Source organism: Mauremys reevesii, linkage group 3 (genome assembly GCF_016161935.1).
Source record: "Mauremys reevesii isolate NIE-2019 linkage group 3, ASM1616193v1, whole genome shotgun sequence".
Lineage (NCBI taxonomy): Eukaryota > Metazoa > Chordata > Testudines > Geoemydidae > Mauremys > Mauremys reevesii.
This window is the reverse complement of record NC_052625.1, coordinates 55,770,943-55,792,384: the sequence shown is the minus strand read 5'-3', so window position 1 is coordinate 55,792,384 and position 21,442 is coordinate 55,770,943. Positions and strand designations below refer to the sequence as shown.

The window sequence follows — 21,442 nt, the reverse complement described above, 5'->3', positions numbered from 1 at the left end:
GATGGATAAGACCCATTTTAGGTAACTGAATCTAGGGCCTGGTCTACACTAGGGTGGGGGGTCGAACTAAGGTCCGCAAGTTCAGCTACACGAATAGCGTAGCTGAACTCGAACTACCTTAGTTCGAACTACTCACCCGTCCAGACGCCACGGGATCAAAGTCTGCGGCTCCCCCGTCGACTCTGCCACCGCAGTTTGCGGTGGTGGAGTTCCAGAGTCGACGGGAGCGCGTTCTAGATGAGACGCGATATATCGAATTCCGAGAAGTCGAACGCTACCCGCCGACCCGGGCGGGTAGTATAGACGTAGCCTAACATGTAATCTCTAATATAGGATATATCAGAAGTTCAACTGATCCTGCACAAAAAAGTGTCTCCCATTTGGTTTGAGAGGGGAATCGAGTCTTATCTGATCTTTAAAATGTATTTTTAAAAATAACTAAATTATGTTGATTTTATGGCTTTTCCTTAAGCCAAATTAAAACAGTAATGATTTGCTTGCATGACCCAAATAACTATGTAATTGACCAATAATGCAATTACTTTACATGTACTTGCATTTGGATTACTATGCAATGACTTGGTCATTTCTACCTTGGAAGATGAAGTGTTACTTTGAGATCTTAAAAAGCTACAAATTACAAGGCAGCTGTGTTAGCATTACCATGTGATGAGTGGAAAAGAAAAATTGTGCAACAAATAATTAAGCTAGGTTCTCTCTTTAATGTTCATTTTTCACTGGGTTGTTCCAGTTCATTGCTGGTTGGCAAAGGTTACCTACAGCAAGAAGCTCACTTGATTTTTTTAGTTGCTTTTATGTATATTTTAAAAAATAATGGAAGACATTTTTAAATTACCATACTGTAAGAATATTTCCATACAATGTAGACCTTTATATAGATGTAGCTTTAAGTACTATAAGATTAGAGGCCTTGATGTTTTTGTACTTTGCTTTATTCTGTTAAAGATTTTCATTATGTCTTGAAAAATGACGTGAATTTTTTAGATAGACCTATTAACATTCAAAATCACAAATCATTAGGACCTGTAAAAGGTGCTCAGGGGACTCCTATTTAAATATAATTACAGATGTTGGCCATAGAGGAGACACGTTTTACTGATAAATATACAATTTAATAATCATGTTGGGGAAAAAAGAGCAAAATAGATTAAATTTTGCATCATTCCAATTTGCTGTTATAATTCAGTATTTAAAGAAATACAGGTACTCTATGGTAGATTCAAGCCTGCATAGTCTCTGGTCCAAATTTGACCTATACAAATAGTTATGTAGTCTAATTTGTCCTTGATCCCCGATTTTAACACAAACCAATTATGGCCTTGATCTTGCAGGGTGTGCATATGTGAATAGAACCTGTATGGTGGAAAGGAAGGTTAACCACTGGGTATATTCCTCGATTTAGGCTTGGTCTATACCACAAAATTTTGCCAGCATAGCTGTCAGCTTGGAGTGTGAAAAAATTATACACCCGAGCTGCATTAGCTATGCTGGCAAAATCCCCAATGTAGACACAACTATGATAACAGATGACTGCTTGGATTCGCATAGCTAATGCCATTCAGAAAGGTGGTATGTAGCTATGTTGGCAGAAGAACTCTTGCTGGTTTATGCTACTTTAGGAGGCTCTGTTGGCATAGCTATGCCAGCACAGCTGTACTGGCAACGGCTCTGTGTAGAAAAGCTCTTGGAGAATTGTAGTAAATTGCAAGATGAATCCCACTCTATAAATGTGCAAGGTAAAAAAGGGATTGGGGTGAGCAGAGAATGGGAGTGTCTGAGGAGAGACAGTGGTACATCCCCCTCATAGGCCTCGCTCCTGCTACTAAGCAGGAATAACTTGGTGGCTGTATAGCAGAGCTGTAAGACAGGATCGGACTCTCTTGCACTCCCTGTCTTGCTCAACACTTTTAATGTTGTGCTTCTACACTCAACACTACACACCTATACTGTGCAAGATCAAACTCTAAGATATGTCAGAAATGTCACAAGATTGTAATTCTCAAAATCAGTCTAACTTTGGACATGAGAAGAAAATGTTTCAGCCTTTGTTGTCACGTGCAGTTTATTCTGATAGGTGATACTGATTTTTAAAGCGTGCACCCAGGGGTGTGGCACAGGGAGGCAAAACTCCTTGATCAGGTAGGTGAGCAAGAGGGTTAAGTTACAGCTCTTTATAGATTAAATGTGTTTTTTAAATCCTCTTTCAGCTCACCACCATGTTTGAGAGGCTAAGTATGAACAACCGACAGCTAGAAGAAGAAATGAGAGACCTGGCAGATAAAAAGGAATCTGTGGCACACTGGGAGGCCCAAATTACTGAGATCATCCAGTGGTGAGTACCCAGTCACGGCAGAGCTCCTTGACACAAGGCAGTTGTGGGGCAGGGCTGCTAATGCATTTTCATTAGCGTGTTGCGTCAGGAAACCCAGACTCTTTTGGTGCAATCTCACAACTGTCTAGGTTTGAGCTAGGTTATTTCCTGGCTGTTTCCTTATGTTCAGGGTTTAGAAAACCTTGTTCCTCCTTAAGAGCAAAAGTTGTCCTTACAACTGCAACTGTTTAAGCACCAAAGAATCATAGCCATTGGGTGTGACTTGTGGCTTTGGGAGAATGTTGAAAGGAATCATTTGATTAGCTCACTCTTCCAAAAAGGGGCTAAGGAGGCTGGGAGGAGTTGTATAATTTTTCCTTCAATACTGACTCCTGTGGGCTAGTTTATGTGTAGCAGAGTAAAACAGACTCAGTGCAATTCATATGCAATTTTACAAGGGAGCAACAATTCCTAAAGCTCAAGCACTTAGGGTTAACAAGTAAGAAGTTTCATTGAAGTGAACCCCCCAATAATGCTGTCATCAAACTGTCATGTTGTATTTATAATGGTTCCTATCTCTTTCTAGAACACTGAGGGGAAAATACAAGTCTGAGTTTAAACTGTTAATGGAAAGAAATTTTGCTGGGTATTACTTATTTTAAAATATTTTTTCTTTTTTGGCCCATTGTGATGTTTAACTTATGTGAAAGCAATTTGTATCCAAACATTTCTACATATCAGTCACTTTGAGGGGATTTCAGTATCTTACACTAATTTTTTGTTGTTATTTCTTAAACTGTTTTCCCCCCATTTTGGCTCATCTTGTAGCAGCTGAGTAATCTGACTTTTTTTTTTTTGCGCGCGTCAAAGCAAAAATGGTCAACATTGTCTTTTTAAGGAAACCTGGTTAGGTTGATAATGTTTTGACATCAGTGTAATTTATTGTCCTTATTTGGACAAAGCTTTGGTTTTTGAATATGGCCACTCAATGCCTATCAAAAAAAAGTCGGGCCCTGGAACTCTGGACATTTTCCAGGCAATGTAGTTTGCTTCATGAATGTACATAATTCGGCCCCATGTAGTCAGGTCCATATTCTCTGAAGGCATCGTTTTCACAGAGGTAGAGATTAAAAAAATCAAATCAGCCTAATCTGTGGATGTTGTTTTCAAACACTTTGTCACATTTCCAAATCTCTCATAGAAATGTGAGTGTAGTAGACTCTATGCCAGAATTACAGAAATCAGAAATGCAATAAAACCATTCAGATGAAGTCTGTTGTTTTAGAATTGATCAGAACTATTTGTACAGTTAAAATCAAAACAGAAGAAGAAAAAGCTTGGTCATTATAAGTAAAATATCAGTTTTTTGGGTTTTTGTTTTTTTTTTTAAACAAAAGGTATGGTGATCTAGTTAAATGATCAAGTAACCAAACCCAATAGGATTCGCATGTTATCCAAAGCCTTCCTAAACCAACACTTGAGAGCTGTGAAGTTGTGTATTGTTTTACTTGACCTTTTAGATGGATAAAACTTTTGCATATAATTATCAAGCAAGCCATTATTTCTCCTCTCCTCCCTCCTGTCCTTCTCTGTTGGCTTTGTTTACTATGTTAATGTTTTTGAAGAATCACCACTCTTGTTGTTGAGACCTATGATAGTGGCATGAATGCAAATAATCAGGTCAGACCCAAAGAAAACTGTGTAGTCTGAAAGTGTGTGGGTTTTTTTTTTTTAAGGAAAACAAAACATCAGTGGTATTTAAACTATAAAACTTTTAGAACCAAAGTTAGACATCCTATTTGCTAAACTATACAAAGCTATGATAACCTTTCCAAAAATACAAAAGGTGTTGCATAGGAACATAGAGCATAATGAAATGAATAAAAAAATACTAGGCATGTTTAGTCTTGAGAAAAGAAGACTGAGGGGGAACATAACTGTCTTCAAATATGTTAAGGGATGTTATAAAAAGAACTGTGCTCAGTTGTTCTCCATGTTCACTGGAGGTAGGACAAGAAGTAATGGGTTAATGTACAGCAAAGTAGATTTAGATTAGGTATTAGGGAAAAAATTCTGACTATAACGGTAGTTAAGATGGAATAGACTTCCAAGAGAGATTGTGGAATCCCATCGTGGAGTTTTTTAAAAACAGGTTGGACATATACCTGTAAGTGATGGTCCAGGCTTATTTGGTCCTGCCAGAGCACAGGGGGCTGGACTTGACTTCTTTAGGTCCCTTCCAGCTCCACATTTCTATGAACAGTAAGGAGGCCCAGGTAGCCTGTCTACATTCATATTCTTAATGCCTATACAACTTTGGATTTTTTTCTCTTTTCCATCCTGAGGACACCCAACAACATTCATTCAGCAGTGCTCAGCCACCATGTCTTTACTCAATTTGTGCTGTTTGTACCTTTCCTCTTCCATTTGTTACTCAAATAATCTTGTAGCATCCTTCTCTTCTCCTTAGAGTTCTGTGCTGCATACTAAAATGAGATGCTCTGTTGGAGATATATCCCTCTGAATACATACCTGGAGTCTTCTTGAACATCAGTGGGAGTTGTATGTGTTTTGAGAGGAAAATATCACCTCATATTCAAAAGAGCAGATCTAGTTTGGCTATCTGCAAGTTCTTAATTTTTTCCTCAGGCAGTTGCAGTTTCAATCCATGTCTCCATGTTTCTTATTCTGGCACCCACAGTAGCTCATAGCTGACAGAAGTGAAGGTGGGGTGGTAAGCTGCCTCCAAAAATTTGATAGTTTTCTGTCTAAATTACATGCATACTCCCCACCCCTCAATAAAAGGTGTAAACCAGCAGCTTTCTTCAGTGCTAAAGTTATGACAGAGTCATAGAAATTAGAGACGGGAAACACCTATATGGTCACCTGGACCATCTCCACAGCCAATACATTGTTGCTCCCTACAATATTTACAGGATTATTTCCAGCCCAGTTTTAAATAGCACAAGCAGTTGGATTTCCATCACTTCCCTTGAGTCACTTTGCCACAATTTAATAAAGATCGCTGTCAAGAAGTCTGCTCTGGTATTGAACTCACAATTTATTCTGTTAATTTCACCCCTTTACTCACAGTTAATACCTCCTTGAACCATCCTAATGTGTTCTTCCCTCTCTCAGTAGTTATAGCATGCAAGTAATTGTCACTTGCCCTCGACCCTGTTTACTCTAACATGCTGGAGGCAGACCTTCACAGACCATCCAGCCCCTTAATGGAGTTCTTAGATTGACAAGCCAATATTATTCAAACCACTCCAATCCTTGACAAGAATAAGAAAACATGAGACTTATATAGTCAACTATAAATTCTCTCCTTAGGTACCAGGAAAAGGACTCATTACATCTAATGCTAATGCAGTCACTTTTAAACACCACACTTTTAAATAGCCAGGGATGCTATACTTCAGGCCTGTTGCAGAAAGGAGATGAACAGCAATCTGTGCTGTTGATTCACTGAGTGACTTTGCAAGGCACTTAACATGTCTGTGCCTTAGTGAGCCCACCTGTAACATGAGTATCATATCTACCTCACAGGTGTGAGAAGCTTAATTCTCTAATGTGAAGTTTTTAATGTGCTTTGAGCCTTTTGGATAAAAGGTGCTATACAGTATAGCATGACTGTATTTATTAGTATTCATTATCAGTAATAATACAGTAGAACCCTGTTTATCTGAGCCTCCATTATCCAGCTCTCCATATTAACCGAACCACCAGTGGCGGAGCTCAAGCTGTCAGCCCCGAGCAGCTGGGGCTCCTGATGTCAGCTCAAGCCCTGCCACCCATTCTCCAGTTTATCCAGTTTTTTGGTTATCCGATCTTGCTCTGATCCCAATTAGATTGGATAATCGAGGTTCCACTGTACTTGGTGAAGGACTGGAAAATATGCAGTACTTCAGAAAAACGTAGGTATGGTGCAAAGATTTTTACAAAAGCTAGATCTCAACTTCCACATAATATTACATAGCAAACTTTCTCTGCTGTAAATCTTTTCTTTAGGGTATCAGAAGTGGCCTTTTCTCTACTTCTGAAATTAAAATGAAAGCCTTTTGTCCTAAGCCTCTTACTTTCAGTATAGGGACAGGTTACCTCATTTGAAAGGTACGTATGGACTCGTAAAATGGTATTTGAAGGAGACCAGAGACTTTAGAATGCCAAATCTTTCATTCATTTTCTCCCATTGAAACTCAAGTTATGCTCTGGGAAGAAGGGTAAGGCTTGTATTTAAAATGTTTAGTTCACCCAGCTCAAGACTTCTTTGATTTCTCATTAAAACACATTCAATCAAAGAGAAAACAGATGGAGTGAACTTTAGAAAATCTGGGTTCAGTTCCTGGCTCAACTGCAGGTTTATTTATTTTTTGTAACTTTGGACAAGTCACTTAATCTCTTGGTGCTTCAGTTCTCTATCTGTAAAATGGGAACAATACTTGTCTCACCTTTGGTATATCTTGTCTGTCTGTACTGTAAGCTACTTGAGGTAGGTAATGTCTCCTAATCTTTGTACAACATCTAGCACAATGGGGTCTCAGTCTCAGTTGGGGTGTGTAGATACTACTGTAATACAAATAATAACTAGAAGATTTACCTGATATTTGTGGTGCAGTCTGGATGTTATTAGGACTCAGTGCTTGGTTTCTAACTAATAAGTGTTTTCAGGACTTATAAAGATTTTGTTAAAAATAAAAGGGAAAAAAGTCCCAAAGCAACTACTTGAATCTCAAATCCCTTTGTTCTCAGTAGAAAGCATGCATGCGTTATGGAACAGGCTTTAGGAGTCTGAATGGAAGTTGAATCTCAGCAGAAGTTTTGCTAATTGATTTAAAGTGTAAGAATAATAGAATTTTAAAATATCACTATCGAAATTTTTTTTCTCAGATTTATTATATTTGAGGTAAGAAGTGAAACTTTACCTCACAAAAGTTTTTATTCTCCCCATTTTCCCAAATTCTCTTGGATTGATAGGTATAAATCAAACCCTTGTTCTTTTTTACTTTTAAGAAAATGAAATGAAATTATAAAAAAAAGACTTGCCGGTCCAAGCAGTGTAAAAGGGACATTGTTATATATGAAAAAAGATTGATAATCGAATTGTTTAGTAAAAGAGAAAGAAGGTGCATTCAGTAGATCCAAGAGAATCTACATTTGTTAAGGGACTGCGGGAAGAAATGGGAGACCGGGGAGATTAAGACTTTGACAGGTCTCTATTAGGCCTAAAATAAGTTCAAGAGCTTCTGAGGTCACACAACACTAGTTTGAAGATGGTTGAATCATTGTGAGCCGTTTGCCACCTACTGGTCATCAGAGGGATAGCAGGGCACTAAATTGGAGTAAATATTTCATATTTATCTTCCACTTTAACTATTTTCTGATCCAAGGGATGCTATCCACTCAAACCTTGGCCTTAAATATAGATTTTTCTAAAAACAAAATTTTTAAAACAATTAAGCTTCAACTGAAACACTTTCTCTTAAACATTCTCCTGCCATTTTTGCAGTCCCAACTTTGCAACGCTAAGAACCAGAAAGTACAGACAACATAAAACAAATGACTGAAATCGTTTTTACTGTCTGAGCTGAGGGAAATGCATAGGGTAAACAGACTTCATAAACGGTGACAAGCAAACTGGGTCTTTAAATTCTTTGTTTTAAATTAGTAACAAAAATAAGAAAATGTGATTATTAACAATCTGTGTATTTTTAATCTCACGTATCGCTTGCAATCTGCGTCAGCGGTGTTCTTCCACATACCATAGAACAAAATCCTTAAGTCATTCAAACAAATGACACTTGGCGCGTCCCTCCTCCTTGGTGACGGGGGAGTGAGGAGGGATGCAGAAAGCCAGTGGAGAGCCAGCGGCGAGCTGGGAAGTGAGGAGGCTCAGCTAGGTGCTGGGTCCGGTAGCTCAGCCGGGTGGGGGCCTTCGGGGCGAGGGGGTCTGGCGCTCGGAGGGCTGGCAGCTTGTCCTAATGCTGTTGGTGGGGGCCAGCAGCTTGGCTGGGGAGTGCCTTCAGGGGTTGCGGGGCTGGCGGCTCGGCCTGGCACTGGGGCGGGCCTGACACTCGGGGGGGGCCGATGGCTCAGCTGGGCAGGCTGCCAGAGGTTGGGGGGGCAGCTTGTCCTGACACTGGGGCTGGCCTGGTTCTGGCAGGGGGTAGTGGGTAAGGAGGGGGGCAGGTGGCTCGGCCCAGAGCTCGGAGGGGGGGACGGCCACACGGCTGGAGGGGTTATCAGGTGGGCAGGGCCGGTGGCTTGGCCGGATATTAGGGCTGGCCTGGTGCTGGCAGGGGAAGGAGGGGGCAGCGGCTCAGCTGGAGGGGATGTCGGGGGTGGGGGTCGTCGGTGGCTTAGCCTGGCACTTGAGGGATTGGCAGCTTGGCCTGGCGCTGGGGCCAGCGGCTTGGCCCGGCGCTGGCAGGGGGGCTGGTGACTCGGCTGGGGGGGGTCATCAGGGGCAGGGGGAATGGTGACTCAGCCTGGTGCTGAGGCTGGCCTGGCATTCGAGGGGGCTGGCAACTCAGCCGGGCGCTCCGGGGATGAGGGGCAGTGGGTCAGGGAGGCCAGCGGCTCGGCCCGCTGTAGCTGGAGTGAAGGGGTGGACCAGGGCTCCTTCAGTCACGGGGGGGGGGCCCTCAGGGCTTCTCTTAGGGGGATGGGGTTTTGGGGCTCCGGCGTGTGGGGGAAAGGGCCTTGGGTGGAAGGGGTGGGCTGGTGGGCTAGCCTCCCCAAAGCGGGGGTTCACCCACTGCCCATGCATGGAAGAGTGACACGGATGGGCTGAACATAAGACCAGGCAAGTCTGAGAAATACCTTGGGGGTAAAGGTTGATCTGTGGATCGGATTCTCCAAACCAGCATTATCCGATAAACTTGACACCTGGCTCAAGAGGATCGATAGGGCACTTCTCAGGCCTTCGCAAAAATTGGACATACTGAAAATCTTCACCGTAACACAAATTATCTATCTGGCAGACCACACCAATTGTAAGAGAACCCTATGCTCTTCCCTCAGTGACAGCATTAGGAGGGCCATCATTTGGTGGCTTCGTCTACCTGCAGTAGATTCATTTATGCCAAATCCAGAAATGGGAGACTGGGAGTGATGAGACTTGCTAGCCTCATACCATCTGTTCAGGCAAGATAGTTACATAGAATTGCACACTCCACAGATGAGACAATTCGGAGCATTGCATTGACTACTGGTATTGAGGATGAGTTCAGCAAACTGTGCCTGGCAGCAGGTGGGACGGTAGAAATGGTACTTGCAATAACAGACCCGGTTCTGTTCTTTGACAATAACAGAATGCTACAGAGCATCCATGAAACACTAAATGAGTGGGAGAGGCCAGGTCCCAGGGTCAAGTACCCAATCCCTGTAACTGAAGAGATGCAGAATTCTCCCGGTGGAAGGAACCACCATGCCAAGGTAGTGGAATCGAACATTTCTGCAGTGATCTGATCAGTGATGACTAGATGAGCTATCATCAGGGTTTCACGGAATGCCAATTCCTAATGGCTTTGAAACTGAATGCAAACATATATCCCACCTGGGAATACCCAGGGCGTGGAAAAAACAATTCAATCATGAAATGCAGACACTGTTCTGCTAAATATGAATCTTTATCTCATTCTTTGGGACGATGTCCACATAAAAAGGCATAATAAACTGTGTGAGATTTTGGTAAAAGAAATGTGAAAGCTTGAGTCGGTTGTATATCAGAAACCAAAACTGCACACTGCTGAAGGCAAACTAAGAAAACCAGACCTTGTATATACCAAAGATGGGACAGCCCTGATGGTCAATATCACAGTTTGTTTTGAATACAAAGAAAAAGTCTTCCCAGATGCAGCAGCAGAGGAAGTCAGATACTATCATTCTGCCAAGGAAATCAAAAAAAATGATGGGAACCAAATGGTTTCCCCATTAGTCAAGTCTTATCATATCTCAGGATGTTGGAGTACAGGCAAGAACGAGCTGCTAGACTGTTTAGTTGGAGAGCTTTGCTATACTCCACAGATGTCAGTAACAACTTTGCCAGCAGAGGGAAGGGTGCTGGAAACCCTGCTGATATCAAGCCCGATGGGACTCCAAGGCCACATGTGAAAATCTCATAATGATTACTGTCTCACTTAATTCATGATGGTGTTCACTGGACACAGCAAACAGAGTTGGACAGGCCACCTTGGGTACGGCATGCCCCAAATAACCTGGGGGGAAAACACATGGGTTTTTTTATTTAGGTCGTGGATCGTGACCTCTTTCTCAGGCCAAAACTTTTGAGTTGCACCTCTATTCCTGCAAATACTGGAGGGAGCTCAGACTTATCCATGGCACTCCGGTACTTGTCCCTTCTGTCTCCTCACTCCTAACACATACTTCCAAAGCTGTATTGAAACACTAAATTCTTATTAGTAGAATAAACCTAAACTTCTTAGCAATAATGCTTTATTCAACCATATTAACTATGTACATGAACCCTGAAGAAGCCACTGTGTGGGTACCCAAAGGACTTATCTTCGATGGGATGGCTGAGAGAGATTTCACAGAAATGAAATTGCCAGGTAACAGATCTACCATTCTAGATCACGGTCTCTCTCCAGGTCCAAAATACTTGGGATGTAATAAACAGTAATATGAGGCGGAACAGAGAGAAGTAGGATAGAGGAACAAGATTTCCTCCTTCCCTAAAAGTTATTGTCATTACAGAGTTTAGGGACCACTGCTTGGGGGATGTTCCTGACAAAATATATTTGTATGTTCAAAGTCAGTGGCCCTTTCCACCCGGGTTAGCAGTTGGGGTGTGCCAAACTAGCTCTGATCCCTTCTGGGACCTGCTTATCTACAACATGGGTAGGCTTTGATGATACAGAATTTGGTTCACCTGGCTGTGGCGAGTGGAGTCTGAAATACAACCTTGTCTTTTGGAAGATGCAGTGAGGCTCTTATCTTCAAAGAGCAGGAAATTTGGAGACGCTTGTTGACATGATCAGAACCAGAAGGCATGTCTTTATGGAAGGCAAATTCAGGGAATAAGATGCCCTCATCTCACTTAGGCTGTTTAATAAACTACTGTAAGAAACAGCTATTAAATAGGAACTGGAGGAAGAGTCTGATGTCACTAATGCAGTCAGTTATGATAACATCTTAGAAGAATTAGAAAGACAACTCTTAAGCCTGATGTTGCTTGGATGCTCTAACTGTTAATTTGTGGTAGCATATTTAATTTTTAACTTGCTGTCTAAGAATAAAGTGCTACATTTCATTGTTACAATCTATATTTTGGTCAGATGATGCTGGTCATGACAGATATTTATTATTTGCTTTCTTAAGCTTTGATATTTGGTTTCTTTATCTTCATTTTGTTTTTGTAGCATATACTGTATAATTTAACTGTGCAAAGTCGCAAAAGGTTTAGCCTTTACAATTAGTGAGGTTGCCTTGTTTATTTTAAATTAATAGTTCCTTCATTTTTTGTTTTTTTTTTGCGCTTAGGGTGAGTGATGAAAAGGATGCTAGAGGGTATCTACAAGCCTTGGCCTCTAAAATGACAGAAGAACTAGAGGCTCTGCGGAACTCCAGTTTGGGTGCAAGAGCAACCGTAAGGATCACACTTAACGTACCAAAAAACATTTTGTAAAAAAAAATAATAATAATTATGACTTTGTGTCAGTACTTGTCAGTTTTGCATTCAATATTAATGTATCTAAAGAGGCTGTTTGATGAGATCTTGCAAGTTTAGGGATTTTTCTTTCCTATTAAGTGACCACCACAATTTAATTGTTGTCAATTAATAGAATGGCACCTCTTCTATAATGGGATTTATGTGTAATTTTTTTTAGATGGTTACAGACAATCTTGTATTAATGTATTGAAAAGATGTTTGCATAAAACTGCAGAGGTGAAAAAGATCCGCACTGTCACATCATGGAAAGTATTCTCTTTGAAGGAGCCATTTCCTTTTGTGAGTCTTAACATAGTTGCAGTTCAAATCCATGCATGTAAATGACTATGGTTCACAAAGTTGTGGGAGTATGAAAGCATGGGGCAGTCATCTTCCTCTTTTAGAACTTGAGGAGAAGAAAGAGATCATGTATTCGGGGACTTTCCAAAATCCTTTTGGGGCTGATGAGGTCTCACATCAAGAACATAATAGGCTGAGGACGACGACTACTACTACTAATAATAATTAATAATAAGTAATATTGAAATTAATTGCATTCTCTCTGGGTTGTTTGTTTTGTTTTTAATAGGACATGCCCTGGAAGATGCGCCGCTTTGCTAAATTGGATATGTCAGCAAGGCTGGAACTGCAGTCAGCCCTTGATGCAGAAATCCGAGCCAAACAGGCCATTCAAGATGAGTTAAATAAAGTTAAAGCATCCAGCATCTCTACAGAATGGTGAGACTGAATGGTTCTGATGGAACTTCACTATGGTAGCTTGCCAAAGACTGTTGGGGAGAGAACATTTAGTTATAAGTGTTAAATATCTTGTCTGTCAAAATCTGATAATGAATGGTATGTTCGTTTCTTATAGCTGTACCTAAAAACAAGACCGTATTCTTTTGTATTCCGTGAGTAACTGAAAAGGTACTATGAAAAACTGGAGCGCTCTCTCTAGACTTGCAGCTGGCACTTTTTCATACAACAAATAATTTCTCCCACAAACATTTTACAACTTTGGGGCTGAGTAACAGGCAATTGTTGTTTGTCTATCTCAAAACATATATTCCTTTCTACTCCATTGACAGGTTTATTGGATTGAATGGACAAAATCAATTCTTGCATGTTGATTTGTACAGGAATAAAGCCTGCCTATCGAGATTTAAGAATTCTTTTCTTCCCTGCTTCACTGATCCCTGCTTTACTTCAATTTCAAAATTCATTTGATTAGGGAGACTGGCCAAAGCAGAGGATTAGTAATTGGGAATAATGGGGCATTTCACTTGTAGGTCATCAGTTGCAATCCAGCCAAGGTTAGAAGTTACCAAATGCTGGTACCCTAGAAGGTTTCTTGGCAGCCTGTGAAAATAAATTTGGTGGCATGAGTCCAGTTCAAACACTCACATCACAACATCCACTACTGAAATTGGTACTGATTATTTCCTTTGTTGGTAGCCTGAGCAGAGAGGTTAAAGACAGAGCAAGCATGAGGGCTGAACAGCTTTTTTTATCCCTAAAAGTGATCCCTCCAACTCAGGACTGAGCTCATTGTAAGAGAAATGTGCACTGCCACTATCCATGCTGCCCCTATTCTGTTGGAAAGTGGCGGACTTCAGTTTCCTGGGCTGTCCTGCTGGAAAAAATGCCCTATGGTGTGTTTTAAAGGTATCATACTGGTAACTTTTAGAAGCCTTTGAACTCCTTTTCTCTAAACAAGGAGATTAGACATGTGCATGAACCTGTCTGTTGAAGTCTCTTTATAAAGCATGTATATCTGTAGTACAGTATCTAGGCACCTAAACAGTAGACATAAAACATGGAAAGGACCAATAGTGGTGAATGGAATAAAGATCTGATATGTGAATCACAAAATGAGAGAGAAGTGATGATTTTCTCTCCTAGCTGGATCTATAGGGAGGTTGGAGATGAGAAGTCATGTGATTTGTGGCAAAATTTATTTTTAGTGTGTGTGATGGGTATGAGTGTATACTTCAACTCACTGTACAAGGCGTTTAGCCACTCAGTTCCCATTAACACTAATGACAGTTAAGGAGTAAAAACGTGTACATCAAGTTGAAATTGGACCTCTTCATGTTTTCGATCAACCTGGTCATAGAAGAAAAAAGTCCTTGAATGTTTAGGCAGTGCAATCGAGTGACTAGAATTGGGGAGCAGAGCTTCGGAGTTCCATGCTTGACTCTACCACTGACTCGTGTGATTTGGGATTAATCAATTTTTCTGAGCTTCAGTTTACCTATCTTAAAAAGCAGCAGTATGAAACCCTTAAGATAGAGGAATAACTAGCATTTGAAAAGTGCTTTAGAGCTCATTGGATGAAAAGTGCTGTAGAATTGTATAGTAATAATATTTATTTGATTGTGAATCAGAGAATTTATAAGGAGAAAACTAAGCTGAGCATTATATTACCAAAATGTTTTTATGGTCTCCTTTGTGAATAACTGAGCAGAAAAAACTTCCAATGTACAGTCTCTGAGCAGCACCAACTTAATGAATTAGCAAATGAAATGATCTGTTTTATGTTTATTTTAAATGTGGTCTTTTCTTCTCATTCCCAGGGCATGGGTTCACACAGTTGTTCATAAATTAGAGGCATGGGTCAACCTAAAGGGTAAACAAAGCCAATTATTCACTCCTTTTTCCAAGGTCCCATACTAAACAAGTCATAACAGAATTCTGAACTCAGCCTTTCATTTGATGACATCATGCTTTGTTTGACAACACAACTTGGCTAGCATTGATTTTAACTAAACAGTAGTCCAAATAACATCCAAAGATGGACCAAAAAAGGGAGAATTTGCAGTGCTGGCTCTCAATAATTGTATTTTTTGTTTCTTTGTTTTTTAAAGTAAACTTCAAGAGTCAGAGAAGAAGAACTTGGAACTGTTGTCAGAAATTGAAAAACTGAAAAAGGAGACAGAAGACCTTAGATCAGAAAAGGGTATGGCAACTGGTGTCAAAATAAATGAGAACATACTGCACAGTAGTGGGTACATCTTATCAGTTAAGAGTGTCATCTTGCGGTGTAAATGCAAGAACCATGATGCCGAGAGATTCTGACATCTAAAATGTTAATACATCTATTGCATGGTAAAATGTACCTGCAGTAATTATGTGCGAATCTGTTATATAATATTCTGAAATTTTCTTGGTGCACTTGAAGCATGAGAGTCATTTTGATTTGAGCTAAATTATTTTTATTTCTACTTGTATATAGAATTGACCACCATATAACCCTTAGTAGTACAGAATATTCAATACACATTTTTTCTTTGGTAGCTAAGGGTTTTTACACTTCAGTATAGTCAGTCGGTACTCTCCATTTCTGAATTATCTGGCTACATCTACACTAAGAGAGGAAACAATAGCAGGGGCATTGATAACATTTAATGGTGGTTTTTCCTGCAGCAGATTACTGCTTACACATAGCAATGCTGCCATGGACAGAATCGATTTACTAGTTTTTGCCTTACTGTGATTGAACCAGTGTTGCTGGGAGCAGACTCTTTTGGGTAATTTCCAAATACAAACCGGAGCATTGAGACTCTACTCCTGGTGGAATTCTGTGCCAAAAATTAAACATTCTGCAACAAAAAATTAAACATTCTGCACACAATATTTTAAAATTCTGCATATTTTATTTGTCAAAATAACACAATATAATCACACCAGTTTCAATTATTTTTAGTCATTTATTTCAAAATACCTGTCAGCAGGTATGTCTGTAACAATACAGACGACAAAAAAGATTCAGGAAATCTTTTTTGACAGATTCCTTACTAGGCATATTAATACAGAACTCTGAGTAATAATTCATTTAAACTACAATACAGAACTGTATTTCCCATGCCCCTCAGAAGCAGAGCAAAGGCCTGGGGGGAGTCGGGTAACGGAGGAGCTGAGGAAGAAGGAAGAAAATTGCTGGGAAGGAGCCGGGTTGTTGGGTGTGGGTGGGGAAAGTGAGGAACAGCTTTGACGTGGGGGAGGGGACAAGAAAGGATTTTTAGGGAGCTTCCCCCATGCAGATCCTGGCTGGCCCCTAGCCTCTCCCACTCAATCAGGCACATCTGCCCCTGTCCCCATGTGTGTCTGTGCCCTCACCCAGCCACTCCCCTGTCCCTATCTAGCTCTGCCTCCCTTCCCCCTGTGTCTCTTCACCTCCCATTCAGCCCCTGCCCCAGTCTGTCCTCCCCCACTAGCTCTTATGAGCCCCTGTCTCCTGACCGGGCCTGACAAGGGCTGGGAAGGCAGCTCTCTCTTCCCTCCTTCCAGGGAGTTGCAACTTTGTTCTATTGCCTTAGCACCCTCTGGTGGGCAAAAGGCAGAACTGCAGCAACATTTTGGCAGAACCTTTTTTCTGCGTGAAAAATTTGAAATCTGCGGGGCTTTTTAAATATGTGCACACGCATTAGCGCAGAATTACCCCAGGAGTAATTGAGAGATGGAGTTAGGAGAATCAGCTACCTGGTGTAGCTGTAAAATTTATGTCTTACCATCCGGGCTGAAAGAAACAATTGCAGATTGCACTGTTTCAGGCAAACATGAATTAAAGATCTTATGTCACTTTCTTAGGTGCAGCAACTAGTTGTTAGAACGCAAAACTTTCTCAAAACTCAAAAATTTGTTATGCTTAGATTCAGGCATTTTATAGGGCTTGCAATCTCCAGGCATTCCAAACAGTTGTCGTCTGCAACTCATTTTCACCTAGTGTAGATAGGCCTCTGAGTGCAGCGTGACAGTTATGACAGCCCAAGACTGCTTCACAATATTCAGAAATGACTGGTGCTGATTAGCTGGTAAGAGGAAATTATTTATAGTACTGATACTTGCTCATCTTGATGCTTCACACTGATATTCAGAATAAATATAATCTTGATATTTATGGAGATGCAAAATGGGAATTTGGGGCTAGCTTATTGCTTTTGAAAACTTGTCCTTGTTGATGCTTCTTTTTCCATATGTTTATCCTTCCATTTATAGCTTCATGAACAGTACACAAGTACTATGCTCCCAAAAAACTAATTATCAATCTGCTGAACAAGTCTGCCTTGCAGTAATTAGTCATAAACAAGAATTTATAATTAATAGTTTGCCAAATCTGGTGTTTTCCAGTGTTACATTTTTGTGTTAATAGAGATAGAGTTTAATTCTATTTCTGGAAAAATTGTAAAACTTACTTTGAAGACTTCCTGGATTAAAAAAAAATGTCAGAAGTAATTAGTATCCTTTTGCCAGAAGCAAATTCATAACATTGTATGTGGACTGTTTCAATATTTAACTACTGAGAAACACTCCTTAATCCATGTTGTTTATTATATTTTAATTTGTCTCTTGTAAGTAGAAGTATGTTGATAACTAAAAGATAAACATTGCAGAGGATTCAAGTGCATTCATTTTATGTGATAGTGGCAGATTAACTCACTGTGCCTGAGTATTGTTTTCCAAGAAGGAGTAATTTAGATTAGCAGATTCGTCCTGTGCACTTGATAGGTATATTCTGAAACCTGGGAGGGTGAGAAAATAACACAGGCAAAAACTGATTCTATACAATGACAACTCCTTTGAGAAATACATTCAGTCTGGGTTATGGAGTTTTGATAGAGAAATAATGTATATTTGATATTTTAGAAGGAAAAGTCCTCCTTACAACATTTAATTTTTAATTGTGAGATATATATGGAGTGGACAGGAAGTTATCCTAGTTCAGGGGTTCTCAAACTGGGGGTCGTGAGGTTATTACATGGAGGGTCACGAGCTGTCAGCCTCTACCCCAAGCCCTGCTTTGCATCCAGCATTTATAATGATGTTAAATATATAAAAAAGTGTTTTTAATTTATAAGGGGGGATCACACTCAGAGGCTTGCTATTTGAAAGGGGTCACCAGTACAAAAGACCTAGTTAGAGAAGAAACTGTAATGTAACAGATCTCTCTCTCTCTCTCTCTCTCTCTCTCTCACACACACACACACACACACACACACACACACACACACACACACACACACACACACACACACACACACACACACACACACAGCATTTTAGAAGAGAAGCTCAGATGTAATGACAAATCTTTTGGGGAAACAGCAATTCAGGCATACTCTTTGATCATCTTATTTCTGTTAGAGCTTATTACGAGGACCTGAACAATGTCAAGAAGAAACATCAGACATACTGGGCTTGATTCACCTCTAGGTTGTGCCAGTCCCTGTATCTTCATAGGGTGTAGACTCCTCCTGGTGAAAAGACCGCCAGGAGTAGAACTGCATTTATAAAGCATCTGCAACACCTACACTAGGTGCTCAACTGTCCTCAAATACTTAAAAGTGGGTGGTGCTGGCTGGGCGTAGGTTACCATCAAGGAACCCAGATTAAGTGCTGATTCAGCATATTTCCTTAGCCATCAACACTGGCATATCTCCTTGGAACCTCACCCACAAGCTATCTATGCATTTCCCATCCGTGGCCCCACAAAGCCACAAGACCTCCTGGTCAACCTCCTGGCCCTGGCTAAAACGGCCATCTATAAAACCAGGGAGAGAAGGTTGGCTGATGGGGTCTCCTGTGACTGTGGGACCTATTTCTGATCATCCGCTCACGCATCCGGGCAGAGTTCCTCTGGAAGGCGTCCACTGGCTCCCTTGACACCTTCAAGGAGCAGTGGGCACTGTCGGGTTCTCTGTTTGGTGTCCTCATTGGGTTCCCTTTGTTTGACCCTTTGACCTCACTCCCGTCCCTGTTATCTCATTAGTTGTCCCCTGGAATTATTTGGTTTCCAGGCCCTGTGGATCCTCTCCTTAGGCTGGTTCCCAATAGGCACCTCACCCACAAGTTTAAGCTGCCTTTTCCTGACAGAATTTCTAGAGAAGGGCAGCAGCACAAAGGCCACCTGCACTCCACAGGGGTGCACCTCTCCTGGGATATAGAAATCCTACTGACACAAGGTGTGAAATGAGCCACGTTACATGCATGTATGTGAATCAGTATTAACACATTGTAAAGAGACACATACACATTAGATATCTGTGCATTACACAGCCTATACACATATGTGCAGTATATCTAATGTATCATCTTGGCAATACACACATCTGGGGAAATGAACATTTAACCATATGCTGTATACTCTCTGCATGTGTGTTAAAAAGGTACCTTCTTTTGTACTGAGTAGCAGACCAGATGTGACAGTCCATAATAAATTTTAGATGATTCACCTATAACCAGATTCAGCAAGACAAAGGGCCTCCATGAAACAGTCATTTTTCTGTAGCTTAAAAAACTTGCTGCTGTTTTCTAGGTGTAAAGCACCAAGACTCACAGAATTCTTTCTTGGCATTTTTGAATGCTCCTACCTCTACTCTGGATCAATTTGAAGTAAGTGTGCAGCCATTTGAATGTCTTTGGCAATCATGGAAATGTTTTATTCTTGCTGTCATACAGGTTGTGTGCATACTTGCTTAGGAGTTAATACTGTCTTTTAATGACATTGTCCTTCTGCATTTTGAACATCATTTTAGGTTACAATAACAATTTATGATAATTGTTTGATTTACTATGCCGTCTTCCTGTTCTTGAATAGTTGTAATCATGGTCCATTCTCTTTAAAGGTCATGTATGGTGAAATGTGAGAGTCCAAAAGAAACATGAAGTTAAAATGGCCTTTCATTGTAAAAAAAAAAATACTTAGCTAACACAGATTACATATCCTCCATTCATTTTTATAGGAATTTGTAAACCAAGGGCTAAATTCTGCCTTTGGATATACTCACTACCATTGAGATCAGTGGTACCATGCATGTATCCAAGAAAATCAGAGTAAAACTAAAGTAAAACTGTTTAATTCCTTTGCAATTTTTAGATCAAAGTCCTGGTAAACAGAAAAACTGGAGGAGAAAACGTAAAATGGAAAAATATATTTCACACCTTCTCTTATTTATCTGAAGTAAACAATGTAAAATTTCTATAAAATATTAGGGCTTAAATCCTGGCTCTATTTAAGTCAATGACCAAATTCCCACTGACTTCAGTTAGGCCAGGATGCTACCCTTAAGGTCAAATCCTATTCTAGAATTTGTTCATGGCTCCCACAGATGTCAACAGAAGATGCCCGTGATTATCTTTAGTACAGCAGAATTTGACCCCTACAATTTAAGGAAGAAAATAATTATTGTTACAGGTTTGAAAATTTACTCTCCTATTTAATACATATTCATTATTTTCTAAAGTCATTGCATTCTGCTGAATTCTCCACATCTGATGTTCATATTTAATTTGATTTTAATGATTTATCAGATGTTGGTTTTAATACAAAAATTCTGTCAGAATTTGGAAATGTTTTTATTGAGTGAAGGATAGAAAAAGCATTAAGCTGCTTTTTTTTTATGGATGGGTTATGGATTAACTGTCTAAGAAACCAAAAGGCAATTAACAAAGACTCCACAACTTTAACTGATGTAATTGTTACTTGGCATTAAAGTCATTTATCATTTTTCTTTAATTGTTTTTGCAACACTGTATCATTATTTATTTTTACAGAATAGTTCTCTTCATCCATTTTTTTTCTGTTTCTTTACTGCTGTGTTCGTTAAATAGGATTCCTTTTCTTCTTCTTCTTCATCCTCATTGATTGATTTTATGGATGATGTAAGTCTTTGACCTTCAAACCAGTAAATCCCTCAATAAAAGAAATTGGTTGATTGATCTGGCAAATTCAAACATAATGCAGTCAATTTAAGAATTGTATGATTTCAAGTGCATCTGAGAGCACAGAATTCTCCTGCACTAATATATCTACATCTTTGAATAGATACATAGATACTATATAGATACACAGTTTGAAGAAATATATTTCTTTCTTTAATGCAGGTATTGCATTATGCTTTGCAAAATGCTTTTGTATTATGGGAAGGTGCTGTGAGTTTTTTGTCAATTTGTCAGAGGTAATCTACTAAATTGTCACCTACTCTCAGTCCTCTGACAACAGTTCTGAAATCATCTGTGGTGTTATATAATTCATTTCATTATGTTGTTGCATATTATACCCATTTTCACTAACTGTTTTCTAGCAGTTTTTAGTCACTTTGCTGAAGATTTTTTTCTCGTCCGGATGACTTCTGAATTTTCTTATTTTAGTTTTCTCAGATAAATAATAGATTTTGCATTTTTAGTGAATGGTCTTTCAATTAAAACTGGTTGGGTAGGTAACTGTGTCAAATTTCACCATAACGAGAACGAGTATAGCAATTTGGTTTTGTTGTCATTTGGAATTTATGTTTTTAATGTAGGAAAACATTTAAATATATGCACTAGTTGATGGCAGACTTAGCTAGCGAATCATTTTAAAAGCTGTAAATTGACTGCATTATTTGTTTTCCAGACCCAAGTAGTAGGCTAGTAGATTTAAGTACTTAGAAGTG

The 21,442-nt window shown here is 39.9% G+C and overlaps 1 protein-coding gene across 8 annotated transcripts in view; it reads left to right on the top strand.

Moving 5' to 3' along the window:
- CDC42BPA (CDC42 binding protein kinase alpha) overlaps nt 1-21,442 on the top strand; it is a 334,994-nt gene that overhangs the window by 250,378 nt on the left and 63,174 nt on the right. For all 8 annotated transcript variants that reach the window (XM_039528858.1, XM_039528856.1, XM_039528855.1 and 5 more), the window contains exons 17-21: nt 2,229-2,353; nt 11,840-11,945; nt 12,598-12,746; nt 14,876-14,967; nt 19,324-19,400. In XM_039528858.1, coding sequence (XP_039384792.1) covers nt 2,229-2,353; nt 11,840-11,945; nt 12,598-12,746; nt 14,876-14,967; nt 19,324-19,400 — 549 coding nt within the window. The remainder of the gene's footprint in view (nt 1-2,228; nt 2,354-11,839; nt 11,946-12,597; nt 12,747-14,875; nt 14,968-19,323; nt 19,401-21,442) is intronic.